We start from the raw sequence: 25,276 nt of genomic DNA on the forward strand, positions 1-25,276 counted from the left end.
TTTGCCAGGCCAAATACTTATATTCCTACTAGTCAGACACAGACAAAATGGTGGTGACAGGGATGAAAACATGGCCATACAAAGACAGGCTGAATCTGAACAAGTGGGTGAATGTCACAGTCAGCCGCTTCAAGATACCCTTTAGATACAGTCAAGTGGTCTATACATTTACAAAATAAATAATAAATACACTTTTCCCAGCTGGCTTTGCCCGACCCTTCTTTCCCTTGGCCTCTGCTTTCTGCCTTGGGATCCTCACTGCTCACCTTCTTCCCTAAGCCCAATTCAGCTGTAACACAGCTGCCAGCCAAGCAACCAGGTCTGAGAAGTGAGGTTTGGGGTAAAAGCCTTTGATGGCACAAAAGCAGGGTTGGCTTAAGCAGCGAAGGGCACTGGGATTTCCCTAAGGGGAGGAAAGTGTTGCCTTCCCTTCCCTCTCAACTTTCACACTGCAATTCTCATGGAGGATAGGCTCTCCGTGGCTAACTAGTGATGGCTACCAGAGGCAGTGGGTGCTTTCAGTTGGTGGGGTCCTACCAGTCAGAAGACATTGCGCAGCTACTCCTATCTTTTTTTCTCTTAAAGGATTTTCAGCGGAAAGAAAACAAACAGAAGAAGCGATGAGAAAACACAAGAGGCTTATGAGTGGAAGATGACATCTGGATTTATTATTATTTATTTATTTTATTTATTGCATTTATATCCCGCCTTTTTTCCTCTTGCAAGGAACCCAAGGTGGCTTACATTATCCTCCTCCTCTCCATTTTATCCTCACAACAACAACCCTGTGAGGTAGATTGGGCTGAGAGTCTGTGACTGGCCCAAAGTCACCCAGTGAGCTTCCATGGCTGAGTAGGGACTAGAACCCGGATCTCCCATGAACAAGGCAAGGCGATGGCATGAAAATAGCCTCATAAGAACGTAAGAACAGCCATGTTGGATCCAACCAAGAGTCCATCTAGTCCAGCATTCAGTTCACACAATGTCGAACCAGCTGTCTGTGGGAAGTCCACATATGCAACAGCACCCTCTCGGTCATAGGGGGTTGGACTCGATGATCTCATAGGCTCCTTCCAACCCTACTATTCTATGATTCCTACTATTCTATGATTCTATGTTCTCCAGAAACTGGTGCACATAGGCATACTAGTGGCCATCAGGACTAGTAGTCATTGATAGCCTTCTCCTCCATGAATTTGTCTAACTCGTGTTAAAGCCACCCAACTTGGCGGCCATCACTACATCTTGTGGTTGCAAATTCCATAGTTTATGGAAGCAGTTTGATTAGATGGAAAATATACCCAGTCTATCTGTTTAGTGATAGATAGGAAAGTTAAGACAGGGATTATGCAATGTTTTGTGGTGTGCATGCTGTGTGAGAAATTAAAGCATTAAACCTTGCATTTGGGGTGTGCATTCCTTTTGGTCATGTGATGCATTCCTATCCTTGGGCTAGTAAACAAGAATCTATGGGTGGTTGCAAGGGAAGAGTCCTTGTCAGTCAGGGTGGGTTCTCCTGGGGAAACACCTGCTTGTAAGGAACTGGTATCTTTTAAAAGAAAGAGGAGAGGGCTATTTCTCTCATGTCCTGCTGTGTGGCTTCCCATAGGTGTTTGGTTGGCCACTGTGGGAAACAGGATGCTGGAGACAGGCTCTCAGTCTGATCCAGCAGGGCTCTTCCAGTGTTCAAAACCTTTGTGCCCTGCTGTTCATGTGGACTCTTTTGGGGTGGAAGAGAGGCAGGGGTGGAAAACAGACCTCTCTACTTTATTTGCTGCTGCCTTTGCATCAAAACTCAAAAAAATGCTGAGCAACGCAAATTCTGGCGGTGGAGACTAGAAGACTGCAACAAGGTGCAGGGATCTGGAACATACCGTGGTGGGAAAGGGGCTGTGTCATCACAAGGCAGGATAGAAAAACAATCAGTGTAGTGTGGTCAGCAGGCAACTTCGAGGGGAACCATTTGTTTCTTTTTTAAATATCCTGGTAGTGAGCAAATAATGTAACAGCTCCGAGGAATGCGCCATGCTGCTCACATATCAGAGCTGAAGCAGACACATCTTGATTCCTACTGGTGGAGTCATTCATCAAGAAAGACACATATGGGGAGGCCGGAGAGGAAGGTTAGGTGGGAGCAAAGTGGGGGCAACATATTGGGAGGAGGGAACTGGTTGAAATATGATGGCATATTTGTATCTTTGGTTCACCAAGCAGAGCCATTTAGCATGCAGGGAGAAGAGGATACTGCAAGGCAGGGCTGAGCAATACATGGCCTCGTGCAGCCCACGCTGCACCCCCAGATTCAGCAGCAGTGGCAAAAAATGGATTAGGAAAAACAACAAACAACGATGGCTGTAATGCTACAGAGCATATAGAAATATAATACATACATACATACATACATACATACATAAGGGTCACATTTAGTTTGTCTGCAAGCTAAATCTGATGCTTTTAGCACTCCGTAGCCACTACGGAGCAGTTTGCTGCCGAATTTCAACAGCAAACCGTCAATTTATTTTATTTTGTTTTATTTTTTCAGGGCAGCCTGCAGACTGTGGCAGCACCTTGCAGCCCACAGGGGTGTATTTGTCTGGGGGCAAAAATGGCCCCCAGACCTCCACAGTTGCCCACCCCTGCTGTAAAGTTTTTCATCATTGTGGAAATCAGCTGCTTGGTGCCAGGAAAACAGCACCAAGTGGAGTGAGAGTGGAGTTCTGCCTGGGACCACCGAGCTTCCCGCCTTTCTTTCGCTACTGCCTCTCAGCAGCCCCCGTAAAAGGAAGCGGCAAGAGGCCGTGCTGCTGGCAGGCCAGTCGGGAATGTCACCTAGGGGCTCCTCTGCTGTGCCTTGCAATCCGGGCTTTCCGCCTGATTCTTTGCCTTTGAACCAAAACCTACTCTGAACCCTGCTTGAGTGTTTTGTTTCTTCCATGCTCACTTGCCCTTAAAATTTTCCTCATCCCTCCTGAACCTAAACCAGCCTTCCCCAGCCTGGGGCCCTCCAGATATTTCAGACTGCAGGCCAAAACATCTGGAGGACATCTGCTTGGGGAAGGCTGACTGAACCCTTTGCCCTCTGGTCCAGCCATACTGCCTATGTCCCTGATAGCCACCTGCGCGTGCACACTGCTTACACACACAACTTCCAAAGTATTTTCCTTCTAAAACGGATCTAGCCAGGAACAAAGAAGCTGCAATATAAAAAGACAAGACTTAAGGGAGAGCACGTGGAATTTCTGCCAAGAGACTGAGAAATTTGACACAATGATCAGAGACAATAAATGCATAATTACTTTAACCACACACCAGGAACTCCCTCCTGCACCACCCAATCTTAGCTCCAATCTTGCCTCTTTGTATTCATCAAGATTGCCATTAAATGTTTACCTCTACACAGTCATCCTTGGAGATGCAGGAGGGCTGAGCTTCCTCATTCAGAGGGTCAATCACTGTCACCTCTGCAAACTCCTCCACGGGTTTCTGAAACTCTGGCACGGATCGCCTTCCATAGCGTTTCCCACCCTTGATGTACTTGGGTTGGGCTTCTGGTGAAGAATCTACAGGTGAGAAATGGAACCGAAGACATTATGTACAGAAGTTACTCGGCCGGCATTGTTCCTCAGACACGTTATGGCTTAGCTCACTTGTAAGAAGAAATCTTGAGCAAGTCTGATCCAGGGTCAGTGGTGGGTGGGTGGCCCCTCCTTCTTTGCAGCAAGGGGCTGGGTAGGTGACCGTTTGGCCTCTTCCAACTTCACAGTCTAAGGGCAAAATCCAACGGGACCCTTATATCTCCACCGATTCTCTTACACCCCGCCAGGTCCGCTGCACAAGCTGGCCCCCACGCTGCGCGACGGCAATTTGGTGCTTCTAGTGCTTCCAGGGCAACCTGGAACCTTCTGCTCAATTCTGGAAGGAGGCAGGTCAGCAGAGCTTGCATAAGGGAGCTCTGCAGAACTGCCTCCTTCCAGAAATGAGTGTTTCTGCTCGTTTCGGGGCATTCCCTAGGAAGAGCTAAATCTCTCTTGTGTACATGGTGGGTCCCGCTTGCACAATGGAATTGACAGGGCCACTGGCTGCGGAAGGGAATCAGTGGGGGCATAAATGCCCCATTAGACTCTGCCCTAGGGCTGGATGCACACCTGCAGCGGCATGAGGTGACAGAGCCTAAGGATGGCCCCTACTACTCCAGTTGCAGGTGCTGTGATTTCTCCCTCTGCTGTGCTAGCCTTCTACATGCAGCCTATTTTATGTGAGGGAACACTGGAAAAGGATGTTCCTCCTGTTGCTGCAGTCTGCAATGGTGCAGCCCGCTAAACCACCCCATTTGGCTGCAGACGTAGATCCACCGTATTGGAAGAGTGCCAAGCAAAACTTAATCTGTGGGAAGGCCCCAGGGTCAGTGTCATAGGTAGGCATGATTGGGCACTTGCCGAGGGCCCACAGCAGGGCCTCCCTGACCAGAGCCTCCTGGACTTGCTCCTCCTCTTCACCACTGCAACCCGGTTATCCGCCTGCCTCGCTCTGGCCCAGACAACGGCGGTGGTGAGGAGGAGGAGCAGCAGATGCCACGGCCTCCTGGTGCCCTGCCTGTCAAGCAAGCAAGTGGTAGCCATGTTGAGAAAGACATGAGGAGCAATAGCAGCTGGTGACAATGGTGGTGGGAAGGGAGACTCACTGAGGGAGGGGGCCCATTGATGGTGGCTTGCCCAAGGGCCCTCAAAAACCTGGAGCTGGCATTGGAAGGCCCAGTTCCAGAACACACATTTGTCTGCAGCACCAGTACACACTCTTAGAGCATTTGACAATGAGTAGCTCTGAGCATATGTAGAGTGCCTTCCTCACCAACACAAATAACGACAACTAATTTACCCCACCCCTCTCTGTCTGTCTGTCTGTCTGTCTGTTTGTCTCTCTCTCTCTCTCTCACACTCACACACACACACACACTGATTAATTCTCTTGGTTTCCACTAAGCCAAAATTCAAGACCCCTTGGAATATTGTTTGTTTACCTTTAATTTAAAAGACTTTACTACACTTTTCAATCCAGATGTGTCCACAAGGCAGCTTACTGAAGGCCAACACAAGCCTCTTTCTTGTTTTCATATAAAAATAAGCAATAAAACAAATTCAAACACAAGGGGTAGGTAGTATCCAACGTTAGTCCTATAGAGTAGGCGCATTGAAACCAATGGGACTTAAATTAGCCGTGACTAACTGAAGTCTCATTCATTTTAATGGATCTACTCTATGTAGGGCTATCACTGTTAGGACCCAATAAAACCAGAAAAATTCAAACCAGGCTTGTCACAATCTGTCAGAATAAAATGGTCTTAGGAAGATAAGGACCCACCTTACACAAGCTCAGACTATTTGTTCATCTAGGACGGTTGTTACACTCCTGGCAACTCAGTGTGGTGTGGTGGTTAGAGTGTTGGACTGGGATTCGGGGAGACCCAGGTTATAGTCCCCTCTCAGCCATGAAGCTACATGGGTGACTTTGGGTTAGTCACTGACGCTCAGCCTAACCTACCTCACACGGTTGTTGTGAGGATAAAACAGAGAGCAGGATTAGCTACCTTGGGTTGCTTGCAAGAGGAAAAAAGGTGGGATATAAATATGATAAATAAAAATATTAATGACAATGTATTCTAATATGTTTTAATGTATTTTTGGTAAACCGCTTAGATATATTTTTTAAATCTGCTACGCGGTATAGAGATCCATAAAATAAAAACCTTTTGGCTAAGCACTGCAAAAAAAAAGCACTTTCTCCCACACAGAGACAGGTGAACCCTTCCCATTCCATCTGACTAGCTTGTTTCTCTTACCTGAACAGGTGTGTCTGTGACTCACCTGCCCAAGAAAGAAAACTGCAGCCATATGGATGGACCTCGCTCAGCAACAGGTTTATAAATCCCAGCTGAGTCTTTCGGGCTTCAAGAATTATTTTATAGGTAGTGGTCCTGAAGCACCTCTCAAACCAGACAACACAAAGTGGAACCACAACAGTATCAGAGAATAACAAAGCTTTGTAATGAAAGAACAAGCAAGACACTTCACTATATACAATACAATTAGGTTGACTGGGAGCATAACAGAACTGGTGGCCAGCATATTTCTTATTAAAATTAAAGTTCTTGGTTCTCTTAACCAACAAAGCATTCATCACTGAGATCTCACATTTACCCATCTGGCAGGCATGGCTGGCTGAGCTTAGGCAATTGTGTTTGGTAGGCTTCTCGTTCTTCCAGGATCTCTCTGCTCAACCATGTCAAAATCTCACTATTTATAACATTCTGCTCAACATTTGCTCTAGTTCCTTATCTTAGACATACATCTGTGCACCTTGTCCAAATCAGGAGCTTCAGACTCAGTCATAGCTGGGGGCCTCTCCCCAACACAGCCAGGCTTACAGCCAGGGAAGGTTGGTGGCTCAAATGTCAGTAGGACAGTGAAGCTGCTCCGGGTTTTGGAGCATCTTGAATAGCTCCTTTAGAGTTCTGACTGAAACCTGGAGTGGATTCATCGGCGCCACCAGCCTCCACTGCTTACAGCTAACTTCAGAAGCCCCCTTGCAAAGGTCCGTCCCTTCAAGAGCTTTTTACTTCCAAGAACTAACCAACCCTCCTGCAGTAAGCGCCCTTGTCCCAGTTCCAGAAACACATTTTGCACTAAAAGTTAGTTCAAGCATTTGTTGTTCAGTCATGTCCGACTCTTCGTGACCCCATGGACCATAGCACGCCAGGCCTTCCTGTCCTCCGCTCTCTCCTGGAGTGTGCTCAAGTTCATATTCATTGCATTGGTGATGCTATCTAGCCATCTCATCCTCTGCTGTCCCCTTCTCCTTTTGCCTTCAATCTTTCCCAGCAACAGGGTCTTTTCCAGGGAGTTTTCTCTTTGTATTTGGTGGCCAAAATATCTGAGCTTTAGTTTCAGTATCTGTTCTTCCAATGAGCTGTCAGCATACATAGAACTAATCACTCTGCACTTACAACAAACCATGGGTTGAAACTCTGGGCTATTTCCCCCTCAGCACCCCAGAATTCTGTGTCTGCACATAACACGCTGAACAACCCAGGAATGGAGCTTTCCTGAGTTGTTTATGAAAGTGGAAATTGTGCAGAAGCGGCAGGCAGGCAAAAAGCAACGAGCTCCTTTGCTCTTGCGTGGCCCTGACCAGTCATGGGTGAATTAATTCATGACTGGTCGTTACGTACAAAATGGGTCAATGTGTTTAGATTGATGGACCACACAGTGAAATGAAGTCTTAAAATGAAGGAAGAATTCAGTTAAAAGAGAAAAAGCCTTTGGTTTAGATATTTAGATTTTTTTAGTCAATGTTATATATACGTGGGAGAGGCTCTTTTTGCCATGTGTTGTGGCCATGTCTTGATTATTAAGGCAATGATTAAATGGCAGCTTTTGCATTTGATTTTAAGAGGGGTTTGATGAGGATATTTTTTTAAAAACAGAAAAATTAGCAAGGATTCCAATGTAAGGGACCAGAAAAAAATCCTCTCTCCTAGGTACACATTAGAATTTGCAAACTGCAGGCCTGGACCTAAGCACCCCAGTGTCATGCTGAATATCCCTTCTATACAAATTCTGTCTCAGAGCTTGTTAGTAGAAATGTATTCTGCAGCTTAGCTATGCAATGAATTATAAAATACACAGGACCAGGAACCCTTTGATATTGTCCCCCCTCCCCTCACTGCATTTCCCCTGGACTTACACCCCATCCATGCATAGTGCACGCTCTGGGGAACATAAGCGGCGTGCATGTGTTTGAACACGGCAGTTTTAACAAGGTTTCCTGCAGCTGGGAGCCCACACATGAAAGCTGTATGATGAAGTGCACAGATAGGAAAAATCAGAAATGAGACAGGCTGGTTAAATAAGACCCACAGGAACAAAGGCAAACCTTATCATCACCATTAAAGCTGGGCTGCTGGCAATTGCTAGCCTACAGCCTCTCTCTGGCATGTTAGCTCTGGTGGATTCTTTGTGGCGCATTCATTTTCTTGCCTTGCCTTGGAGAGAAATGAGGGGTGGGTAGGTTTTATTTTCTTCCAGAAATGTGCAATTGGATTTCTCCAAAGCAGAGAGAAGCTGTCCCACAGGGGTGTTTGTGAGTGTGCTGGGAGAGATTTTGGGAAACGGGGGCAGGGGGGACTGTGACAATAGATCTGCTGGTTAGATCTATGCCAGGTTTTCTTCAGCTAATGTTGCAAAGAAAGTTATGTTAACCAATGCCAGAATCCCCTTATTCCAGTAATTATCTTTCTCTCCTTTCCCCTCTCTCACACACAGTAATTCATACCATTAAAGACAGCTGCCAGGGCCCTACCAAGAGAAACTATGGCCTGGTTCTCATGGAGGTGGCAGTGAACACACATGTCAGGGCTGCAGCCTTTTGGATTACAAAATTGAATGCCCCTCCATTAAAAACAACAACCTTCCAGTGGAGGCTGGTGGTTCAGATGTCAGTGGGGTCAGGTGAATCCACTCCAGGTTTCAGTCAGAACTCTAAAGGAGTTATCAGAGTTCTGACTGAAACCTGGAGTGGATTCACCGCCCCACTGACATTGGAACTGCAACCTTCTATAGCAGGGGTGCACAACCTTATTGACCCCAAGAGCCACACTGTCATGCTGGGTCAGGGGTCAGAAGCCATGCAAGCATTCGTGCACACGCACCAGTGACCCTGATACAGTTCCCTCGGAGAGGAAATTTGGCAGTGATGGGTTCAGGACCCCTATGGGGGCTGCAATTAAGGCCTTTGGGGGTCGCATCTGTCATGTAGACCATGCACCGTTGTTCTATATTTATAAAACTAGATATCAGGGAGAAGGATTCTACCAGCCTTGCCTTCTCCCTGGCACTCTATTTCCCCCACCACGGAAGAGTGTTCAAATCAAGCGAGTCTACAGGCTTACCACCTCACTGAGAACTAGACCAATGCGCAAAAGGAGAAGATAGTTCAACCAAATTCACCGAATGTCCTTCATGTAGTTTCCAGTGGAGATTTAAAACACATGCACCCCAGCATTGCTTGCATTCCTAAGGCTCCTCTTAATACAGAGCCACGGGGGGGGGGGGGTGAGTAGGAGGAAGGGGGCAAACCCTCCACAAACAGTCAGCCACCAAGGATAGCCGCTGTTTTGCCATCCCTTTCTTTCCTTGTGTGAAAGTGGCTGGAGAGGAGTGTGCAAGTAAGGATCCAAGGAAATGCAAAGAAGTGAACTGCTCTCCTTTCGTACCCGATGTCAGGGTGGAAACTGAGCCGATAGAACCCCAGAGCAGTTCTGATTCTGAGGAGGATCAGCAATCCGTGGGAGAGGAGCCAGCTCATTCCTCACAGGCACAGCAGCTGGCAGATTCCTCCTGCCGGCATTCCTGAGATAGTGATCCTAGCAGTGAGAGAGTGCGGGAGGGGGGCTTGCTAGATGCTCGACGCAGAGAGCGACGAGCGATGGAGGGCGCGGAAAGGAGGCGTAGCGCCTGTTTGGCGCGCAAGCAACAGCCGCATCCCGTGGACCCAAGGGAAAGAGGGAGGATCTCTCCCTAGCCCATAAGTTCTGGGTCTTCAAGTGATTCTCCTTCAAACGGGGATCAACTGCCTACTCGGAGCACAGGCTACTCTGCTGTTCATTGCTTAGTCGCTGGTGATGAGCATCTGAAAGAGTCATTAAGTTGTAAAAGGATTAAAGCCTTGAAAAGAATCCTTTTGTCTGTGTCTTGAGTTGGCTATTGAAGTAGACTGAAAGAGGCCGCTAGGGCGCTCCTGACACCCTTTTTTCCATTTCTTCTTCTGCTTGTCTCCAGCTGGAAGACCGTAGCTGGGACTCAGTGGAACAGAGCCCCTGGTTTGCATGCAGAAGGTCCCAGGTTTGGTCCCCGGCACCTCCAGGTAGGCCTGGAAAGGCCTCCTGCCTGAAACCTTGGAGACCTGCTGCTGCCAGTCAGTGTAGTAGACAACACATAACTAAGCAGACTAGTGTTCTGATTCCGTGTAGGGCAGCTTCCTATATCCCATTTCTCCCCTCACTTTTGTCTCCAAATGGAAAAAGACTCAGAGAGTCATATGGGGGCAGGGGGAGAGAGACAAACACATAACAGTGCTGAAATGACTTTAAACAAGCCCCGCCGTTCTGGCATTAGGCATCTTCTCAAGACCCAGCTCTTCACATGGGCTTTCCCCGAAATGTGACCCACCCAGCTGTGGTCCATAGCACACAGCAGAGTGAGCAGTTTTACCTCATTTTTATTATTGTGTTGTTCGTTATATTTTATTGGTGCATTGATGGAATTACACTGCCATCACTGCTTTGATACCTCTGTAGAAAGTGGTATAGAAAAAGGAAAAGGAGAAGGAGGAGTAGAAGACAAGAAGGATATGAAAGATAGAAGAGCACACTAGGGAGGGAATCATTTTCTCCATGTGTCTCTCTGTCTCTTCTTCCTCCTGAGAACATCTAAAAGGGAGGGAGTAGGCAATCCAGTGAGACACACGAACCCCCCCCCCCCCCGCTGCCCCCTGGAGCGCCCTTTGCTATGTATGGATTTTCTGGCTCAGGTCGAAACATGCAGCCACAAAGGGCATTCAAAGGGCAGAAGCGTTCTTGATGTCAGAGGCCTCGGGCCGCAGCCACCACTGCAGAATTCAGGAGTCTAGATTCTAGCAGCAATCTCAGCATATGGGGCTGTGTCCATTCCAGTGCATGGAATCGGTCTTCAATGAGCGAAGTGCTTTGCACCCCCATGTATCCCCTCCTGCCACACCAGTCTGACTGCTCACCCAGCACAGCCAGCCATTGCCAGAGGCTACGCTTTGTTATGCATCAGCATCCGATGCAAGTCTTTTCCACAAGGACAAAAAACCCTCATATTGACTTTCCTTACACATATGCACACTCAGCTTGATGTCTCAGCTTGCAAGTATCTGGTTGTGAAATATTTATACCCACCTTGCAGCACTAAAATAGGCTTCAGTTGTTTTTTCCCCTTTATCTTTTTTTAAAAATTCATAATCAATCTGCAAAATCTTCCCGCAGAAGGACATAAAAAGGTGGCAACATTTTAAAAAAGGGTATCACATTATCCATAAAAACATCCAGGATGCCCTGGATGTTGATGGTACATTCCTGTCCGTAGTGGTTAAAAGGACAAACGGTGAGGCAAGAAGGTGGTCTGGCTCCAGAGATTTTGCTGTTCTTGGCCAAAATTAACTCTGTGGGCCCCTACGCATTGTGCCTTGTTGCATGCTGGAGCTGGGCCCGTAGCGCAGCCAGGGCTTGCAGGGACCAGCCCCAGCACTTTTTGATTCGCAGGGACTCTGATGTCATCTGCCACCCCCTCTTAGAATTCCCGGTTCCCTCTGATCTTAGCTGCTATCCCCACAGTCTGTGGGGTAGGAATGAATTTTCCCAACAATATCTTGTTCCCTGTTGTAATGAAAAGTATTTCGAGGTGGCTTGGTCTTGAATGGGAAACTAAGACCCAATAGGTTATAAAAGGCCTGCTCCTGGTAGAGATGAAAACTGCTGGAGCTGGTTTGTTGATATGGATCAACACAGCTACCTGAATGTTTGGACTCTCCTTGGGGGCGTGGCGATGGGGACTGTCATGAGGAGCGCCTCCACTTCCAAATTCACCACTCACCACTGGTTCATAGAATAGTAGGGTTGGAAGGGGCCTATAAGACCCTCAAGTCCAAACCCCTGCTCAATGCAGGAATCTAAGTCAAAGCATCCCCGACAGATGTCTATCCAGCTTCATCTTGAATGCCAACAACTTGAATGAGTGTGGGAGAGCCCACCACCTCCTTAGGTCATTGGTTCCATTGTCGTATTGCTCTAACAGTCCAGAAGTTTTTCCTGATGTTCAGCCGGAATCTGGCTTCCTGTAACTTGAGCCCATTATTCCGTGTCCTGCACTCTGTGATGATCGAGAAGAGATCCTGGCCTTCTATTCTCTATACGGTTTAGGACCGGGCAGCCTGAAAGACTGCCTTCTCCCATACAAGCCTGCTTGAATCTTAAGATCTCTGGGAGAGGCCCTTCCTTTGGTACCACCACCTTCAGAGGTGCGTTTGGTGGAGACGTGAGACAGGGCCTTGTGGGTGGCTGCTCCCAGGCCGTGGAGCTAGGTTGGCTCACTCTCTGCTGTCATTCTGCTGGCAGACAAAGATGTTTTTCTTCAAGCAGGCCTTTGGCATGTAAGCGGGTCTGCTGGGTTGGGTGCTGCTTTTATTCTGTTGTTGTTGTATGTTTAATTGTGTTTTAATGTATTTGTTTTATTATTGTCTTAATCAAATTTTATTTATCTATGACTGTTGGCTGCCATGAGTGCCATTTTCTTGGTAGAATCAAATAAATAAAGCCCGCTTGCTGGGAGCCCCGGCACAAGGCACACACCCCTCCCAGCGCCTTAAACCTGATTCCTAAGTGAACAGAGAAAGAGGCTGCAACTGGGAAGATCACGGGATGGCAGGACATCCTTCCCCACTGTCCTAGCAGATGCGGGGAGGTCAACGGTATTCCTCCACCTGGGCTTTCCTGGTACCACTCCAGTTGTCCTACCCGGGCAGCTACCTGTCCTGCTTACAGGGTTGAGCTAACCCTGACAGGAAGCCTCTATACATGTATTAGAGGCAAATTTTGAAAATTATTATAATTGAAATAGAAATCCACTCCGTCTCACTATGATGGGGAAGGCGATGACAAGGTGATCTGTGTGCCTGATGCTCTGTCTGTGCTCCAGGTGATGCCAAGTGCTGCTGGTCACCTTCAAGGCCCCTGCTGCACTCCCTGGTTAGGGTTCCCCAACCTGGTGCTCTCCAGATGCGTTGGACTACAACTCCCAGCATAATCAGCTTTCACTCATCAGAATCGAAGTTGCACAGGCTGCTACTGTATGCCAGAGGCATTCCCATGTACTGGAAGAGAATTAAACAGACAACCCCTGTTTTTGACAGCCAGACCAATATCATCCCCTTCAGCGGCTCACAAGAATTTGTAGCCCATCAGCCTCCGATACCACATGGAATGCAGATATCCTAGGTGAAGTTCTTCCTAGAATTACAATTGCATGCCAATGCCAGGATCACACTAGTGGCTGAACAACACACTACAGTTTGAGCCAGAAATAATCTCTCCACCAAATTATTTAGCTGAATGCTCAGTGGATAGGCAGAACACACACACCTGCCCCCGTGGCCTGTAAAACCAGATTATTCCTAGGCCGTGAGGTGTGAAGGCCTCAGTAGGCCTAGGACAAGGTCTGGCATACTGTCACTATTGCCCGACACAGTAAGGGCTCACATTTTCTTCTTTATGGGGATGGCAGCAGCTAGGCCTGAACTGAGAGGCCTGGCATGCCAACCCCCTGGAGGGTAGCAGCTGCAGTGGGAGAAAAATGGGATCCAAATCTGAGGAACTCAAGTCAAGCCCCAGAGCAGCATTACAGTCCTGGCATGCGTCTGGCTGCAATAACTAACTGATAACTCAAGACCTGACAAGAATGTGGTTACATATAATCCTAAATTAGGGTCTGGGATATTCAGGTAGAGAAAGGCAGGAAATGTTAAACAATGGTAAATGTTCACAAGCCCTTTGCTTTGAGACACAAAGACTTCTGGTTTTAGTTCAATTTAGTCAACCCCTGACAGTTTTGTATTTACTTATTTCGAAAAAACAATCATATCATGCCCTTCAGTATTACTATTCCCGAGGTCTAGCAGTCACACAAACAAAAGAATAAAATCATAAATCAGATGATTAAATAAAAGCATATATCCAATAAAAGCAGTAAGGCAATAAAAATCACATGAAAAAAACTTTATGTGCCACATAAGGATCAACCAGAGGTTAAAAGGCCTGGAACAATAAAAAGGTCTTTACCGGGCAATGAAAAGACTTTGCAGAAGCTTCAACTTTTACTTAAAAAATTTGAGTGGCAGAGGGAAAATATGAGAGAAAGAAGCCCCCGAGCCTCTGTATTTTGTGTCCCAGTGGTTCTAGTTTGCAAAGTCTCCTTAATTTACCCTAAGGTGAAATACTAGTTTTGCATGACTAACCCAGTCAATTTTAAAATATTTTCTCTGCAAGTACAAACAAGTACACACCTGTAGCCCTGGGGACTGGGCAGAAGAAAGCCCTCAACACACATGCCTTTTATTTACTGTCAGGGTTAATAAAGTTGGGTAGCTATTTTAGTAAGTGGCTATACTGCTACCCAATACCCCTTTTATTATGTTAAATTTTATAACCGGTAATTAGCCAACTAGGCTGTTTCATTCATTTCTCTAAAGAAAGCCAAGTTATTTCCTTGCTTTTACAATGCAGTCCTATACATAGCTACTCAGAAGTAAGCCCCAATGAATTCAGTGGGACTTACTCCGAGGTAATGGATTGCAGCCTTCATTGTTGCTCAAATAGCTGTCCTGGGTTTAAATTTCCTATCAGCTCCCTCTCTGCTGCCTTTTAAATTCTTTCTAACATGCATTTTGTCACATTGCTCCTTTTTCCTAGCACAGACTCATTCTTGCCATCTGTGTGGACACCTCCTCTCCCAACCTTAAAATGCTCTGAGTAAAACAAACATTTCCGCAGGCTGTGCTTGGCATGCCTTACCACAGCAAACCTCATCCTGACTGCAATGTCAGCCACCACACTCCAAGTCTCCACGTCACTGCTCCATGTGATCACTGGGCCACAGAGACTCATCATGAGATGGCAGTGAATCATGTGGTAAATAGCAATCCAGTTTTAACTGTCATCTCATACACCCACCCACACCCACCAGCAAAGAACTGTGGGAACTATCACCTTGGGCAGCCTTCCCCAACCTGGGGCCCTCCAGATGTTTTGCACGACCACTCCCATCATTCCCAGCCAGCATTCATTAAAAGAATCCTAGCTCCTCGCAAAAATACAATTTCCAGAGGTCCTTGGTTGGGAACCAAGGTAGGTTTAGAAATGGGGCTGAATTTATAATGTAGACATCTCCGTAAACATCTAAGCAACTTTGCAGTCAAGATTACCAGCAACAGCTGTAGGGTCTTAAGAACTCCACCTTCTAGTGATAAAAGCAGGTTCTAGCCCTCCTGATTGCAGACCATGCTTGCAAATACTCCAGTACTGAGGAAGAAGAGCTTCCATTCCCTGCATGACTACAGCTCAGTTTAGACATTACTCCAAAGCACGGTTTGGGCTAACTATAGATTAGAATCTAAACCATGGTTTGAGTTTCTTAACAAATCAGGCAAAACCATATTTTAGAGCTTCTTTGCCTAATTTCATTTTCTGTCTGCTTAGCACTACAGTCACTACGGGCAGTGGCCTCCGGAGAGGAGGCAGTGTCAAGGCTGCAGCTACGGTTCATTAATTGAGACATCACACCAGAACATGGCTTGCAAACCCACTTGAAACCATGGTCATTTGCCAACTGATCATGAGCCAAGGTTTGTCCACCCAGACAACAAGCCAAGCCACAGTTAGGCTTCCTTAAAGATAGTTTGGTATGTCATCTGGATTGTCTTTCCCTCCCAGCCCCCAGCCACTTTCCCTTAAACATATACCTCCTGTCACTGGGCCACTCAGCCCTCTACAGGCATTTGCCAAAGAGGGCTTTCCTGTAAGTGTGGAGGGAGCCGGGGGTGCATGCTCCAGCATCCACCCTTCTACTCCTGACCTCCCCGTGTTGACAGGGACAGTCTGCAAGGGCAATGTAACATAAGCGTGGTCAGCTGAATGTGCTTACACTGCTCCATGCGACCAGGAACCCTGGCTTATTAGGGCTCCTGATCATGTGGGGCTCTGTAACTGCGTTCAGCCAAATGCAGCTACAACATCCTTGCAGGCCTTCCCCACAGAGGGGTCATGCATCCCCAGCTTTCTCCACATTTACACTTTGGTGAATGCCTGAAGAGGGCTTCAGTGTCACATTTATTATTATTACATTTATATCCCACCTTTTTTCCTCTTGCAAGGAACAAAAGGCAGCTTACATGATCCTCCTCATTTCCATTTTATCCTCAGAACAACCCTGTGAGGTAGGTTAGGCTGAGAATCAATGACTGGCCCAAAGTCACCCAGTGAGCTTCATGGCTGAGTGGGGACTAGAACTCAGGTCTCCCGGGCCCCAGTCCAACACTCTAACCACAACATCACACTGGCTGCCTCTATCTATTCTTCTGTCACCACAGGGGTCAGGATGGGGAGAAGGAGAAGCTATTGAACAGGAAACAATGAATTCAGAATAAAGCATGCCGACTGAGAGCTTCTAGGCAAAACAAGCAGATTTGGCATACTGCACTGAACTCAGCTACTACCAGTTCTGCATTCTACAGGGCTGACTTGCAGAATATTTATGGAGTGCAATCACCAAGACAACAACAACAACAACAACAACAGCAACAACACCATAGCTCACTCATCATGTCCTGGAACAATTTAAAAAATGGATCTGCGCTCCATCAAGTTCCTCCCCGCCCCTACCCTCGCTGTTGTCAGAATCCAAACGCACCAGAGATCTGGCTTACCTGGTTGCTGGAAGGACTCTTCATTTGTTAATGTACTGGACAAGATGATGATTAGTGCGTCTTTAAACTGGTTGAAGTGGACCTTAAAAAAAAGAAAGAAAAACAACAATGTCAGCTCATTGTGGATAAATATATGTAGTGTACTAGTCACTTAGGGAGAGCACAAGTGGATTATCCTTACCTTCAAAGCCGCCCCCCCATCACTGCCCTCTTAAATCTGATATATCCCTGCCTGTGATCTTCACTGCTCCAGCTCCTCCGCCCTCCACCATGTGCTCCCTCAAAACACTCCATCCTTTCTCCCCTGGATATTTGGAACTGCCTTCCTGAATACCTCATGATGCCATCTCCCCTACTTCATTCCTTTCTGGTTTCGTCTGTCACACTTTAATTTGGAAGTTCCTTGGGACAGGGACCTATCTTCTTGTTTCTGTAAAGCATTTTGCACATCGGTGTTGTTATATAAATAATAGTGATGGTTTTTTTATTTTATTTTAGTGGCATAGCCATGTTAGCCTGCTGAAGCAAAAATAACAGACTTCTTTAGTACCTTGAATGCAAATGTATTGTGGCATAAGCTCTACTCCAGGGTTGGACAGAAGGTAGATCTCCAGATATTTTGCACTTCAGATATTTTGCACTCCAACTCCCAGAAGCCCCTGCCAGCATGGCCATGGTCAGGAACACTGGGAGTTGAAGTCCAAAGCATCTGAAGATCTACTTGCTGCCCAGCCCTGGCTAGTCCACAAATGCCTATGATACAATAAGTGACTCAAGTCTCTATGGTGTACAGGATTCTTTGGTGGATTTCTACTAATCTCTTATCCTGAGCATTCAAGGACTGGGTACAAGACTTAAAAGTAGAGACATAACATCATCATCAAAAGGGGAAACAGGTGACCGTTCCCCACAAGATGGCTGCTTGTAAATTCACTATGAGCCATATGCAATGGACTGCAGCATTCTAAATCATCATGCCCCATGCATACAATTTTGAAATATGAGCCAGCAGGAATGTGGGAAGGTTTTCCACTGGGCTAGAGGCAACGAAGAATAGGTTCCCTCCAAGCATCCCACAGTGAGACTGCGAGTGGCCCCAAGACATGGAGCATCTCTGCACCAGCCTAAAACCCTGCCTTTAAAATGGGGCTTTCTGCTCCTGTTTTAAATGCAGGATCACGACTCCCTTTTTCACCCGCTTCCTTTCCCCGCTCCCCTTTCCCCCTCATTCTCCCCCGTATCTGAGTCTTTCATAACTTTCACTGATCTCACTCCTCTTCTTGCCGCTTTTTCTCTTTTCACAGAGTGAACTCAAGCTGAATACAAGGGGGGAATTTGATAGCTCATTACCTTCGATCTATTTAAAAGTGGAACAAAGGGCATTTAGTACAAGAGATGCCCTGGAGGTTCATGGCATCATCTAAAGGCCCACAACCTTCCGTGACTGAGCCATCTCAATAGCAGGATAAACGCTCCGTGTGAAGGAGCCCATGGTTCAAACGGCCCCATGACTCTGTGGGTAATGCAGAGGAATCACAGTGTGGCCCCAACCACTTGGTGTTCCCTGCCAAGAGAGGGGTGGTGGATTTTCCTATTGCTGTGCTTGCATTCATGGATTTCCAGTGGGCTGCAGATGCACAGCAGAAGTGAGCAGAATGATACAAGCCATAGTTATAGACAACCTTTTATCACATTCTACCACATATCTGCAACTGATTTCTCTATCTGGCACTCTAACCAGCTGTATTTTTGCCCCTGAGGAAAGTCTAACCAATATTGGGCTAGATAGACTGAGGGTCTGACTTGGGATAATGCTTCCCTATGTCCCTATGGCTTCCCAGAGACCTCTGGTTGGCCACTGTGGGAAACAGGGTGCTGAACTGAATATGCCTTTGGCTCTTTTTACGGTGTGGCTAAGGAACTGAGCAATAAATCAGAAAGTTTCTGCCTCAGATCTCGCTTGTGCCATAAGCTAGCTAGGTGGGCTCCAGTGGCAAGCCACGCTCTCACTGCCCCCCGCAAAATGAGGGTGATAATAATAATGACCCATCTTGCAAGGTTGTTGTAAGGATTACAGTAGGAAGATTGTGTATGGGAACACTCCGAACACTCTGAAGCACTGCACAAATGCCAAGTGCCGAACCAGTATTCCCTTCCTTGAGCCATGCCTGCATGCTGAGTGGGGGGGGGGGGCAAGGGAGCACGGGTGCTCCGCCAGATGTTCAGGGACCCTTGGGTGAAGATGGGGGCTGCCGCTCATCCCTGTGGAGGGACTGGCTATTTATGGCCTTCCCACCCCACTCCCATCCAAATGGCAAACATTTTGCTAATACAAAAATACCTCTGTACATACATATGCATGCATGCAGCCACTTCCATGCACAATGCCTCCAACTGGTTCCTGCCACCCCCCCCGCCACAGTTTCTACCGCCATTAATTTACAACTGCCAAACTATATCTAACCTCTTCAGATATGCTTTCCTCCCACTCACTCCCCACCCCGAGTCTTGCTTTACTGCTCAAGAATGGTGAAGAGCTTTGCCCAGGCAAGTTTCACGTTCCTCACAAGCTTATTCCAAATAAATGAATCGTTTGGCATGTTTGAGATTTCCGGCACTGGCGTATCGGCAGCTAACAGCTTTAGCGCCACGTCAGGCCCCCAGGCTCTATGGAAACTAGTGCCATAGCAAGATGTCTGTAAATAAACAGCTTTTATGAAGCAGTACTGGAAAAAAACCCACTGGGAGGGAGACAATCCTCTGTCCATCAGGGAATCCAGAATCCACTCAGCGCTCGGCTGTCCCAAAGGAAAGCTTATTGAGGTTTAGCTCAGGACCAACATCAAGAGTAGGCATGGTCAGGCACCTGCCAAGGGCCCACACCCCAGCAGGGGCCCACTGACATGAGCCCCCTGCACTCGCTCCTCCTCTCCATCACCACAAGCACCTTGTTCACCGCCCTCTCACTCTGGCCTGGACAAGGGTAGTGGTGAAAAGGAGGAGCAGGAGATGCCATGGCCTCCTCACTCCCTGGCTCTCTGCCTGTCAAGCAAGCAAGTGGTGGCAGTGATGAGACAGAGGAGGAGGAGCCAGGGCAGCAGGTGGCCCTGGCGCTGAGAAGGGAGGCTCACTGAGGGGGGGGGCCAGGGAGGGGGACTTGCCCAAGGGCCCTCAAAACCTGACCCCGGCACTGGTTCTGCTCCAGTCTACCCAGAATCAGAACATTTATTTATTTTATTTATTTATTACATTTATATCCCGCCTTTTTTCCTCCAAGGAACTCAAGGTGGCGTACATTATCCTCCTCCTTCCCCATTTTATCCTCACAACAACAACCCTGTGAGGTAGGTTGGGCTGAGAGTATGTGACTGGCCCAAAGTCACCCAGTGAGCTTCCATGGCCGAGTGGGGACTAGAACCCGGATCTCCCGACTCCCAGTCCAGTACTCTAGCCACTAGCCACGCCGGATCAGCCAAAGGCCTACCTTGTCTAGCATCCTGTTTCCAGATGCCCAGCAACTGAAAGTTATGTTGCCTCTGACACTAGAGGTAGCTTATAGCCATCATGTTTCGTAGCCACTGATAGCCTTATCCCCCCATCCTCTGGTTGTACCAGGTCCTGGTGCCCCCATAAGTCGGCAATACAAATTCATGGCTTCATTTCTAAACAAAAGATCAGCCAAGGATCAAGCCCAATGAGAAGATACACCCACCCCTGCCATGTCATCCTGCCCCCAATACTAGATTTATGGGGTAGGGCTGGCCAGTTAAGAAACTCTTTCCATGGTAAGAGACTCTCTGCTACACATGCACTTTGAAGTCCGGGGTTGAGTCGGGCCACTCCAAACAGGTTCTGGTAGAGCTGAGAATCCTTGCCCCTCACAGTTCAAAGGCGGCTGAACTATTCTACCCATTTACTAACCATCCTGCCCGAGAAAGAGAAAGAGACAGAAAGAGGGAGGCATACCGGATACCTACCGTAATGTCCTTTCGGCACCAGGACAAGGCTTTTTTCCCCTCTCCCAAGCCTTTTTAACATCATGTTAACAATGTTTTATTATCATTCTCTGTTGATGATGGTTATTGGCTGGTGGGTTGGAGGTTTTTAGCTCATTTATGTGATTAAATGACTTTTACTGGTGTTGCCATTTGTTTTGTCCTTTTATGTTGGATTTGGATCTTGTTGTTAATGTATGTGTTTTTATTATTTTAATTTTGTTTTATATTTGATTTTATATGTCACTTGGAGAATGTATTTTATAAAGTGACTAGGAATAAATAAATAAATAAATAAAATAAAGTCTAACCCACTTAAAAAGCCATTTGCTACATCATGGCAGCAGATTCCCTAAGCTAATTATATGCAGTTAGCTGTGTGGAGTGGAAATCCATCAGCCTCATGACAATTCCCCCATACACACACACACACACACACACTAGCCTTTCTTAACCTGGTGCCTTCCAGATGTGTTGGACTGCAATTCCCATGGCTCCCATGGAATTCCCATGCTGGCTGGGAATGATGGGAGTTGCAATCCTACACGGTTGGCAAAGACTGCCCTACACCATGTATATCTATGCCTGCTGGTTGAGGATAACACTTCCATGCATCTGATGAAGTAGCCTCTAGTCCACAAAAGCCTATGCCAGCTTTTCCCAGCCTAATGCCTTCCAGGGGTGTTGGGCTACAACTCCCATTATCCCCAGCCACCACGCTGTCTGGGAAGGATGGGAGCTGCAGTTCAACACATCTGCAGAGCTCCAGGTTGGGGAAGGCTGGTCTATGCCATAAGAACTGTGTTAAGGTGCTACAAGACCCATTGTTGCCTCTCTCTTAGTTGTCTTTTTTTCCTAAGCCAAAAGCCCCCACCGCCTTCTCTTGTGGGCACGTTGCTCCCTCGATCAGTTTTATGAATGCCACTGACAATGCATAGAGAGACAGACAGACAGACAGAGACAGAGTCTGCGTGCGCGTGCGTCTCAAGACATTAAGTGCTTCTGGACTGAACACGTATCAAGCTGTCGCAATCTAGCAATAGAGACCTCAGTGCATATCACGAGGAGTAATTAAAAGCTGCCTTGGGAGTCTGCTCAGTGAAGAAACTTTGTACCGGTGGCCTCATTTGCACATTAATTACTGCCATTCATCCTACAAATAGTTCAAAATGCTAGCGCTCTTCAAAAAAAAGGACAGTTTGCAGCGAGGAGAGAATTTCCCTGATTAAAAAAATACCTTGACATTTAAAGTGAATTAGCATGACTGCAAGAGGAGGGAGAGCTAGATTAAGCAAGCCACTGTGCATTACGAAGATCATGTAAGGAAAGGGGGGGGGATTTGCTGGGCAGGGGGGGTGGGATTTGCTGGGCCTGGCCACCCCCCATCCACACATTTGCCCTAGGAAACACATCATAACGGTATACCTCCTGACATCTGACAGAGAAAATCAGCTGCCCTTGGTTCATCATACGAATCAGCTACTTCAGAATTTACGGGCCACTTAATCGAAAAACGACTCAGAACGCTGACAACATTTCGGAAATCCAATCAACAGTAAAGCCGACTGTCACCGCCAATAAAATACTAAATATTTTAAATGGCAATATATACAAGTTGACCACACAGCACTTTGGGTTGCGTTACCACAATAACCAAGGTAGGCCACTGTCACTGGGTCATCATCATCATACCACCACTAAACAGGTTAGTTGTGGCCTAACTGAAAAGAGAACCGTTCCCTTCACAGATGCTTCGGCTCCTTACATTTAGAACATGTCAACGGGCTGTGGGAGTTCTACTGAAAACATATAAAAATACACCATGGAAGCTTCAAGTCTGCCCACCGCTGGACCGAAGAACTCCCACCCAGCCAACTAATGTGTCACCTTCAAAAGAAACAGGGCTATTATGAAATAAGCTTCTGTGGGCATCAAGTTGCTTTAGTAGAATTATTAGGCTACTTCACTTATTTTAAGGACCAATTCACACATGTACATTCACCAAGTGGTAACCAGGATGCGTGAAGGAGGCATCACCGACCAAAACACTTCAGCTAACAATATTAGCATCACATCACTTCAGAAACGCATGGAGTCAGTTCACACTCAGGTACAAGATGTGATTTACACACCTGTATGAGCAAGTCCTATAAATCACTGGTGGGGAGCCTTTTTGGCCTGAGGGCTGGATTGCCACCTGGGAAATCTCCTAGGTCCCACATGCCAGCAGTGGGCGTGGTCAGAGCCCAAAGCGGGCATGACCACCAACTCTCTCACATACCACACACACACACCCCGTCCCCAGCACACACACCCCTACTAATCTATGTAGATCAGCTATGAGGGGACAGTTTCCTGCTGGGGACTGACAGCAGCTCCCTTTCCCTGTACAGAGCAGAGGAAATGTCTGATCTTTGATCAGCTCCTGATCAGAGAGAAGACCTTTTGCCCGGGGAGAAGGAGGTGGAAGTGGGAGAAGAAACTGACAGGCTGGACAGGAAACCCCTCTGAGCTGCTTCCGGCCCGCAGGCCAGAGGTTTCCCACACTTGCACTGTGGGTTCAGTTCACTGACACTGAATCCAGGTCAGAGGTTTAGAGAGTTTATTGGACCTGGACTGTCCTTCTTCCACCCTTAAGCTTGGGGTGTTACATCCCCTGCTTTGTTTGACTATATAACCATATGCAGCCACCTTATACCTGAAATCTGTTTTTAGGAAGGGCTGAACCTGGTAACTTCTACATGTAAAACAAGAGCTCTGCTATTAAGCTTTGATCCTGTTTCATTTGCTGGAGTGCACTGGAGGCTGGTGGCTCCAATGTCAGCGGGGCAGTGGATCTGCTCTGGGTTTCAGTCAGAACTCGAAAGGAAATTCGCACCTTGGAGAGCTCCTTTAAAGTTCTGACAGAAACCCAGAGCAGATTCACCACCCCACTGACATTGCAGCCACCAGCCTCCACTGCTGGAATATCTAATCAACAAAGAGAGATCAGTTAAATAATCAATCACTGAAGCCGAGAATCAACAAGAACCCCAGATGTAACTTCCCAGTAAGCAAAAGAGGGAAATCTAAGTCCTGGATGAGGTTCAATCCAGTCAATCAATGAGAAAGAGCAGATTGGAGTACATTGTTCTCACTCAACAAAACACTCATTGTTTTACAAGGAGGCTGCTGCAGGACGCCCCCGCCCCCGCCTCCCACCCCGATGCAGAAGCTGTAGAAGCGGGTTGGGTCTCCCCACCCCCACCCCGACTATTCGCCAAGTCACTATTTATTATGCAACTGGACTGTTTTAAAATAGTGAAAATGAAGAGAAAGGGAAAGAGGATGAAGATGGGAAGGTTTTTTGTTTGTGTGGAAGAGAAAGTGAATGTTTCTCCTTTGAGGTTTCAACTCCGGTCATGAAACTGCAGCTGCAACTAGAACAGATGGCCAGGGCTTGCGTGGCACGAAGCAATTTTACCATGACTGGAGCTCAAAAGGAAGATTAAGAGCAGCGAGCCTAAACCGAGTTTGGGGTGGGGGTTGGGGGGAGACAATGAATGCCACAATTCAGCCGGGCAAGAGGAGTTGAACATCCATCCAAGCCACGGGTGCTCCCAGCGAAGACTCTTGCTATCGAGAGCCACCACTTGCAAACAGACACGATTCTGGGTCTTTCTTCGGCGGTGCAACCAGACACACAAGCACCCATCCATTACTGGAGCACCAGCTGGGCCACATTGGTGGATGCACGCAGCATAAGAACAGGGCACATTTACAGTCAATTCTCAGCAGAACCTATTAGGAGAGCTTCAAAACATATGTGCAAAGTAGACAAATGTGTGCCATTTCTGTATGCGAATGTGCATGTCCACCCCAAATATCCACATGAGAAAAATCTATTTTTTGATGGTGCCCTAAGCTGCAGAGGGAGGGCAAGAACCAACCAGCTTGTTAATGTCAGAGGTTCCTTCAGGATTCAGGATCCATACAGCTCAGGAAAGTGAGCCAAGCCACCTACTACAGGGGAAAGAGAACTAGCATTATGAAATGGGCTTACTGTAGAAAAGATAATCTAAGCTCTGCCCAAAGATAAGAAACAAGAGACGCAGAGATCAGCTTGCAACAGGGGTGTCCAACCTCTTTCTGCCAGACGGCCAAATTCCATTTCAGAGAAGCTCTTGGGGGCCACATTCCAGTGGTAGGTGGGGCCAAATGCAAAAGGGGTGAGGCCGAAAAAACAAGCATATTTTAGCTGAAAGCTCTTCCTGCCAGCGACTAAGCCTCAGAAGAGGCATTTCAACCTTTTACAGCGGGGGAAAAACTGTGTGAAAGCCAGGAAACCACCAAACAAAAGGGCAAGGGCCATGGTCATCTGGGGAAACCCAGAGGGCCAGACTGGGAGCACAGGCGGGCCAGATGTGGCCCATGGGCCTGAGATTAACGCCCTTGCTTACTATGGCCAGGCAACAGTGTCGTACAATCATTGAGCAGGCAACTACCTGCATGCTAGAAGCTGCCAGTGGTAGGTTTTGGCTGGAAGGGCTGCCAGTTGCAGACCACAGTGGATTAGAAAATTTCAGAAGCTGTAGCAGAGAAAACCAAGACAGGCTGAAGAAGCCTGAAATCCTTCCACTCTAAAAAGAACATTAAAAATGTAGCCAAAGTGCTTTTGAAGTTAGCTCAGATGGTGTTTCAGAATCTCCAGAGCAAAAAAACAGCTGCTTCTTTGTGAGTCTCATGACTTT

General features: G+C 47.2%; 1 protein-coding gene across 2 annotated transcripts in view; it reads right to left on the reverse strand.

The window, feature by feature from the left end:
• Positions 1 to 25,276, reverse strand: part of NIN (ninein) — a 146,276-nt gene that overhangs the window by 88,249 nt on the left and 32,751 nt on the right. For both annotated transcript variants that reach the window (XM_084834469.1, XM_084834478.1), the window contains 2 exons: positions 16,552 to 16,633; positions 3,391 to 3,560 (listed from right to left, as the gene is read on the reverse strand). In XM_084834469.1, the coding sequence (XP_084690595.1) occupies positions 3,391 to 3,560; positions 16,552 to 16,633 (252 nt within the window). The remainder of the gene's footprint in view (positions 1 to 3,390; positions 3,561 to 16,551; positions 16,634 to 25,276) is intronic.

This window comes from Heloderma suspectum, chromosome 1, assembly GCF_057233095.1.
Source record: "Heloderma suspectum isolate Gila_16-S chromosome 1, 16-S_ref, whole genome shotgun sequence".
NCBI classification, from domain to species: domain Eukaryota; kingdom Metazoa; phylum Chordata; class Lepidosauria; order Squamata; family Helodermatidae; genus Heloderma; species Heloderma suspectum.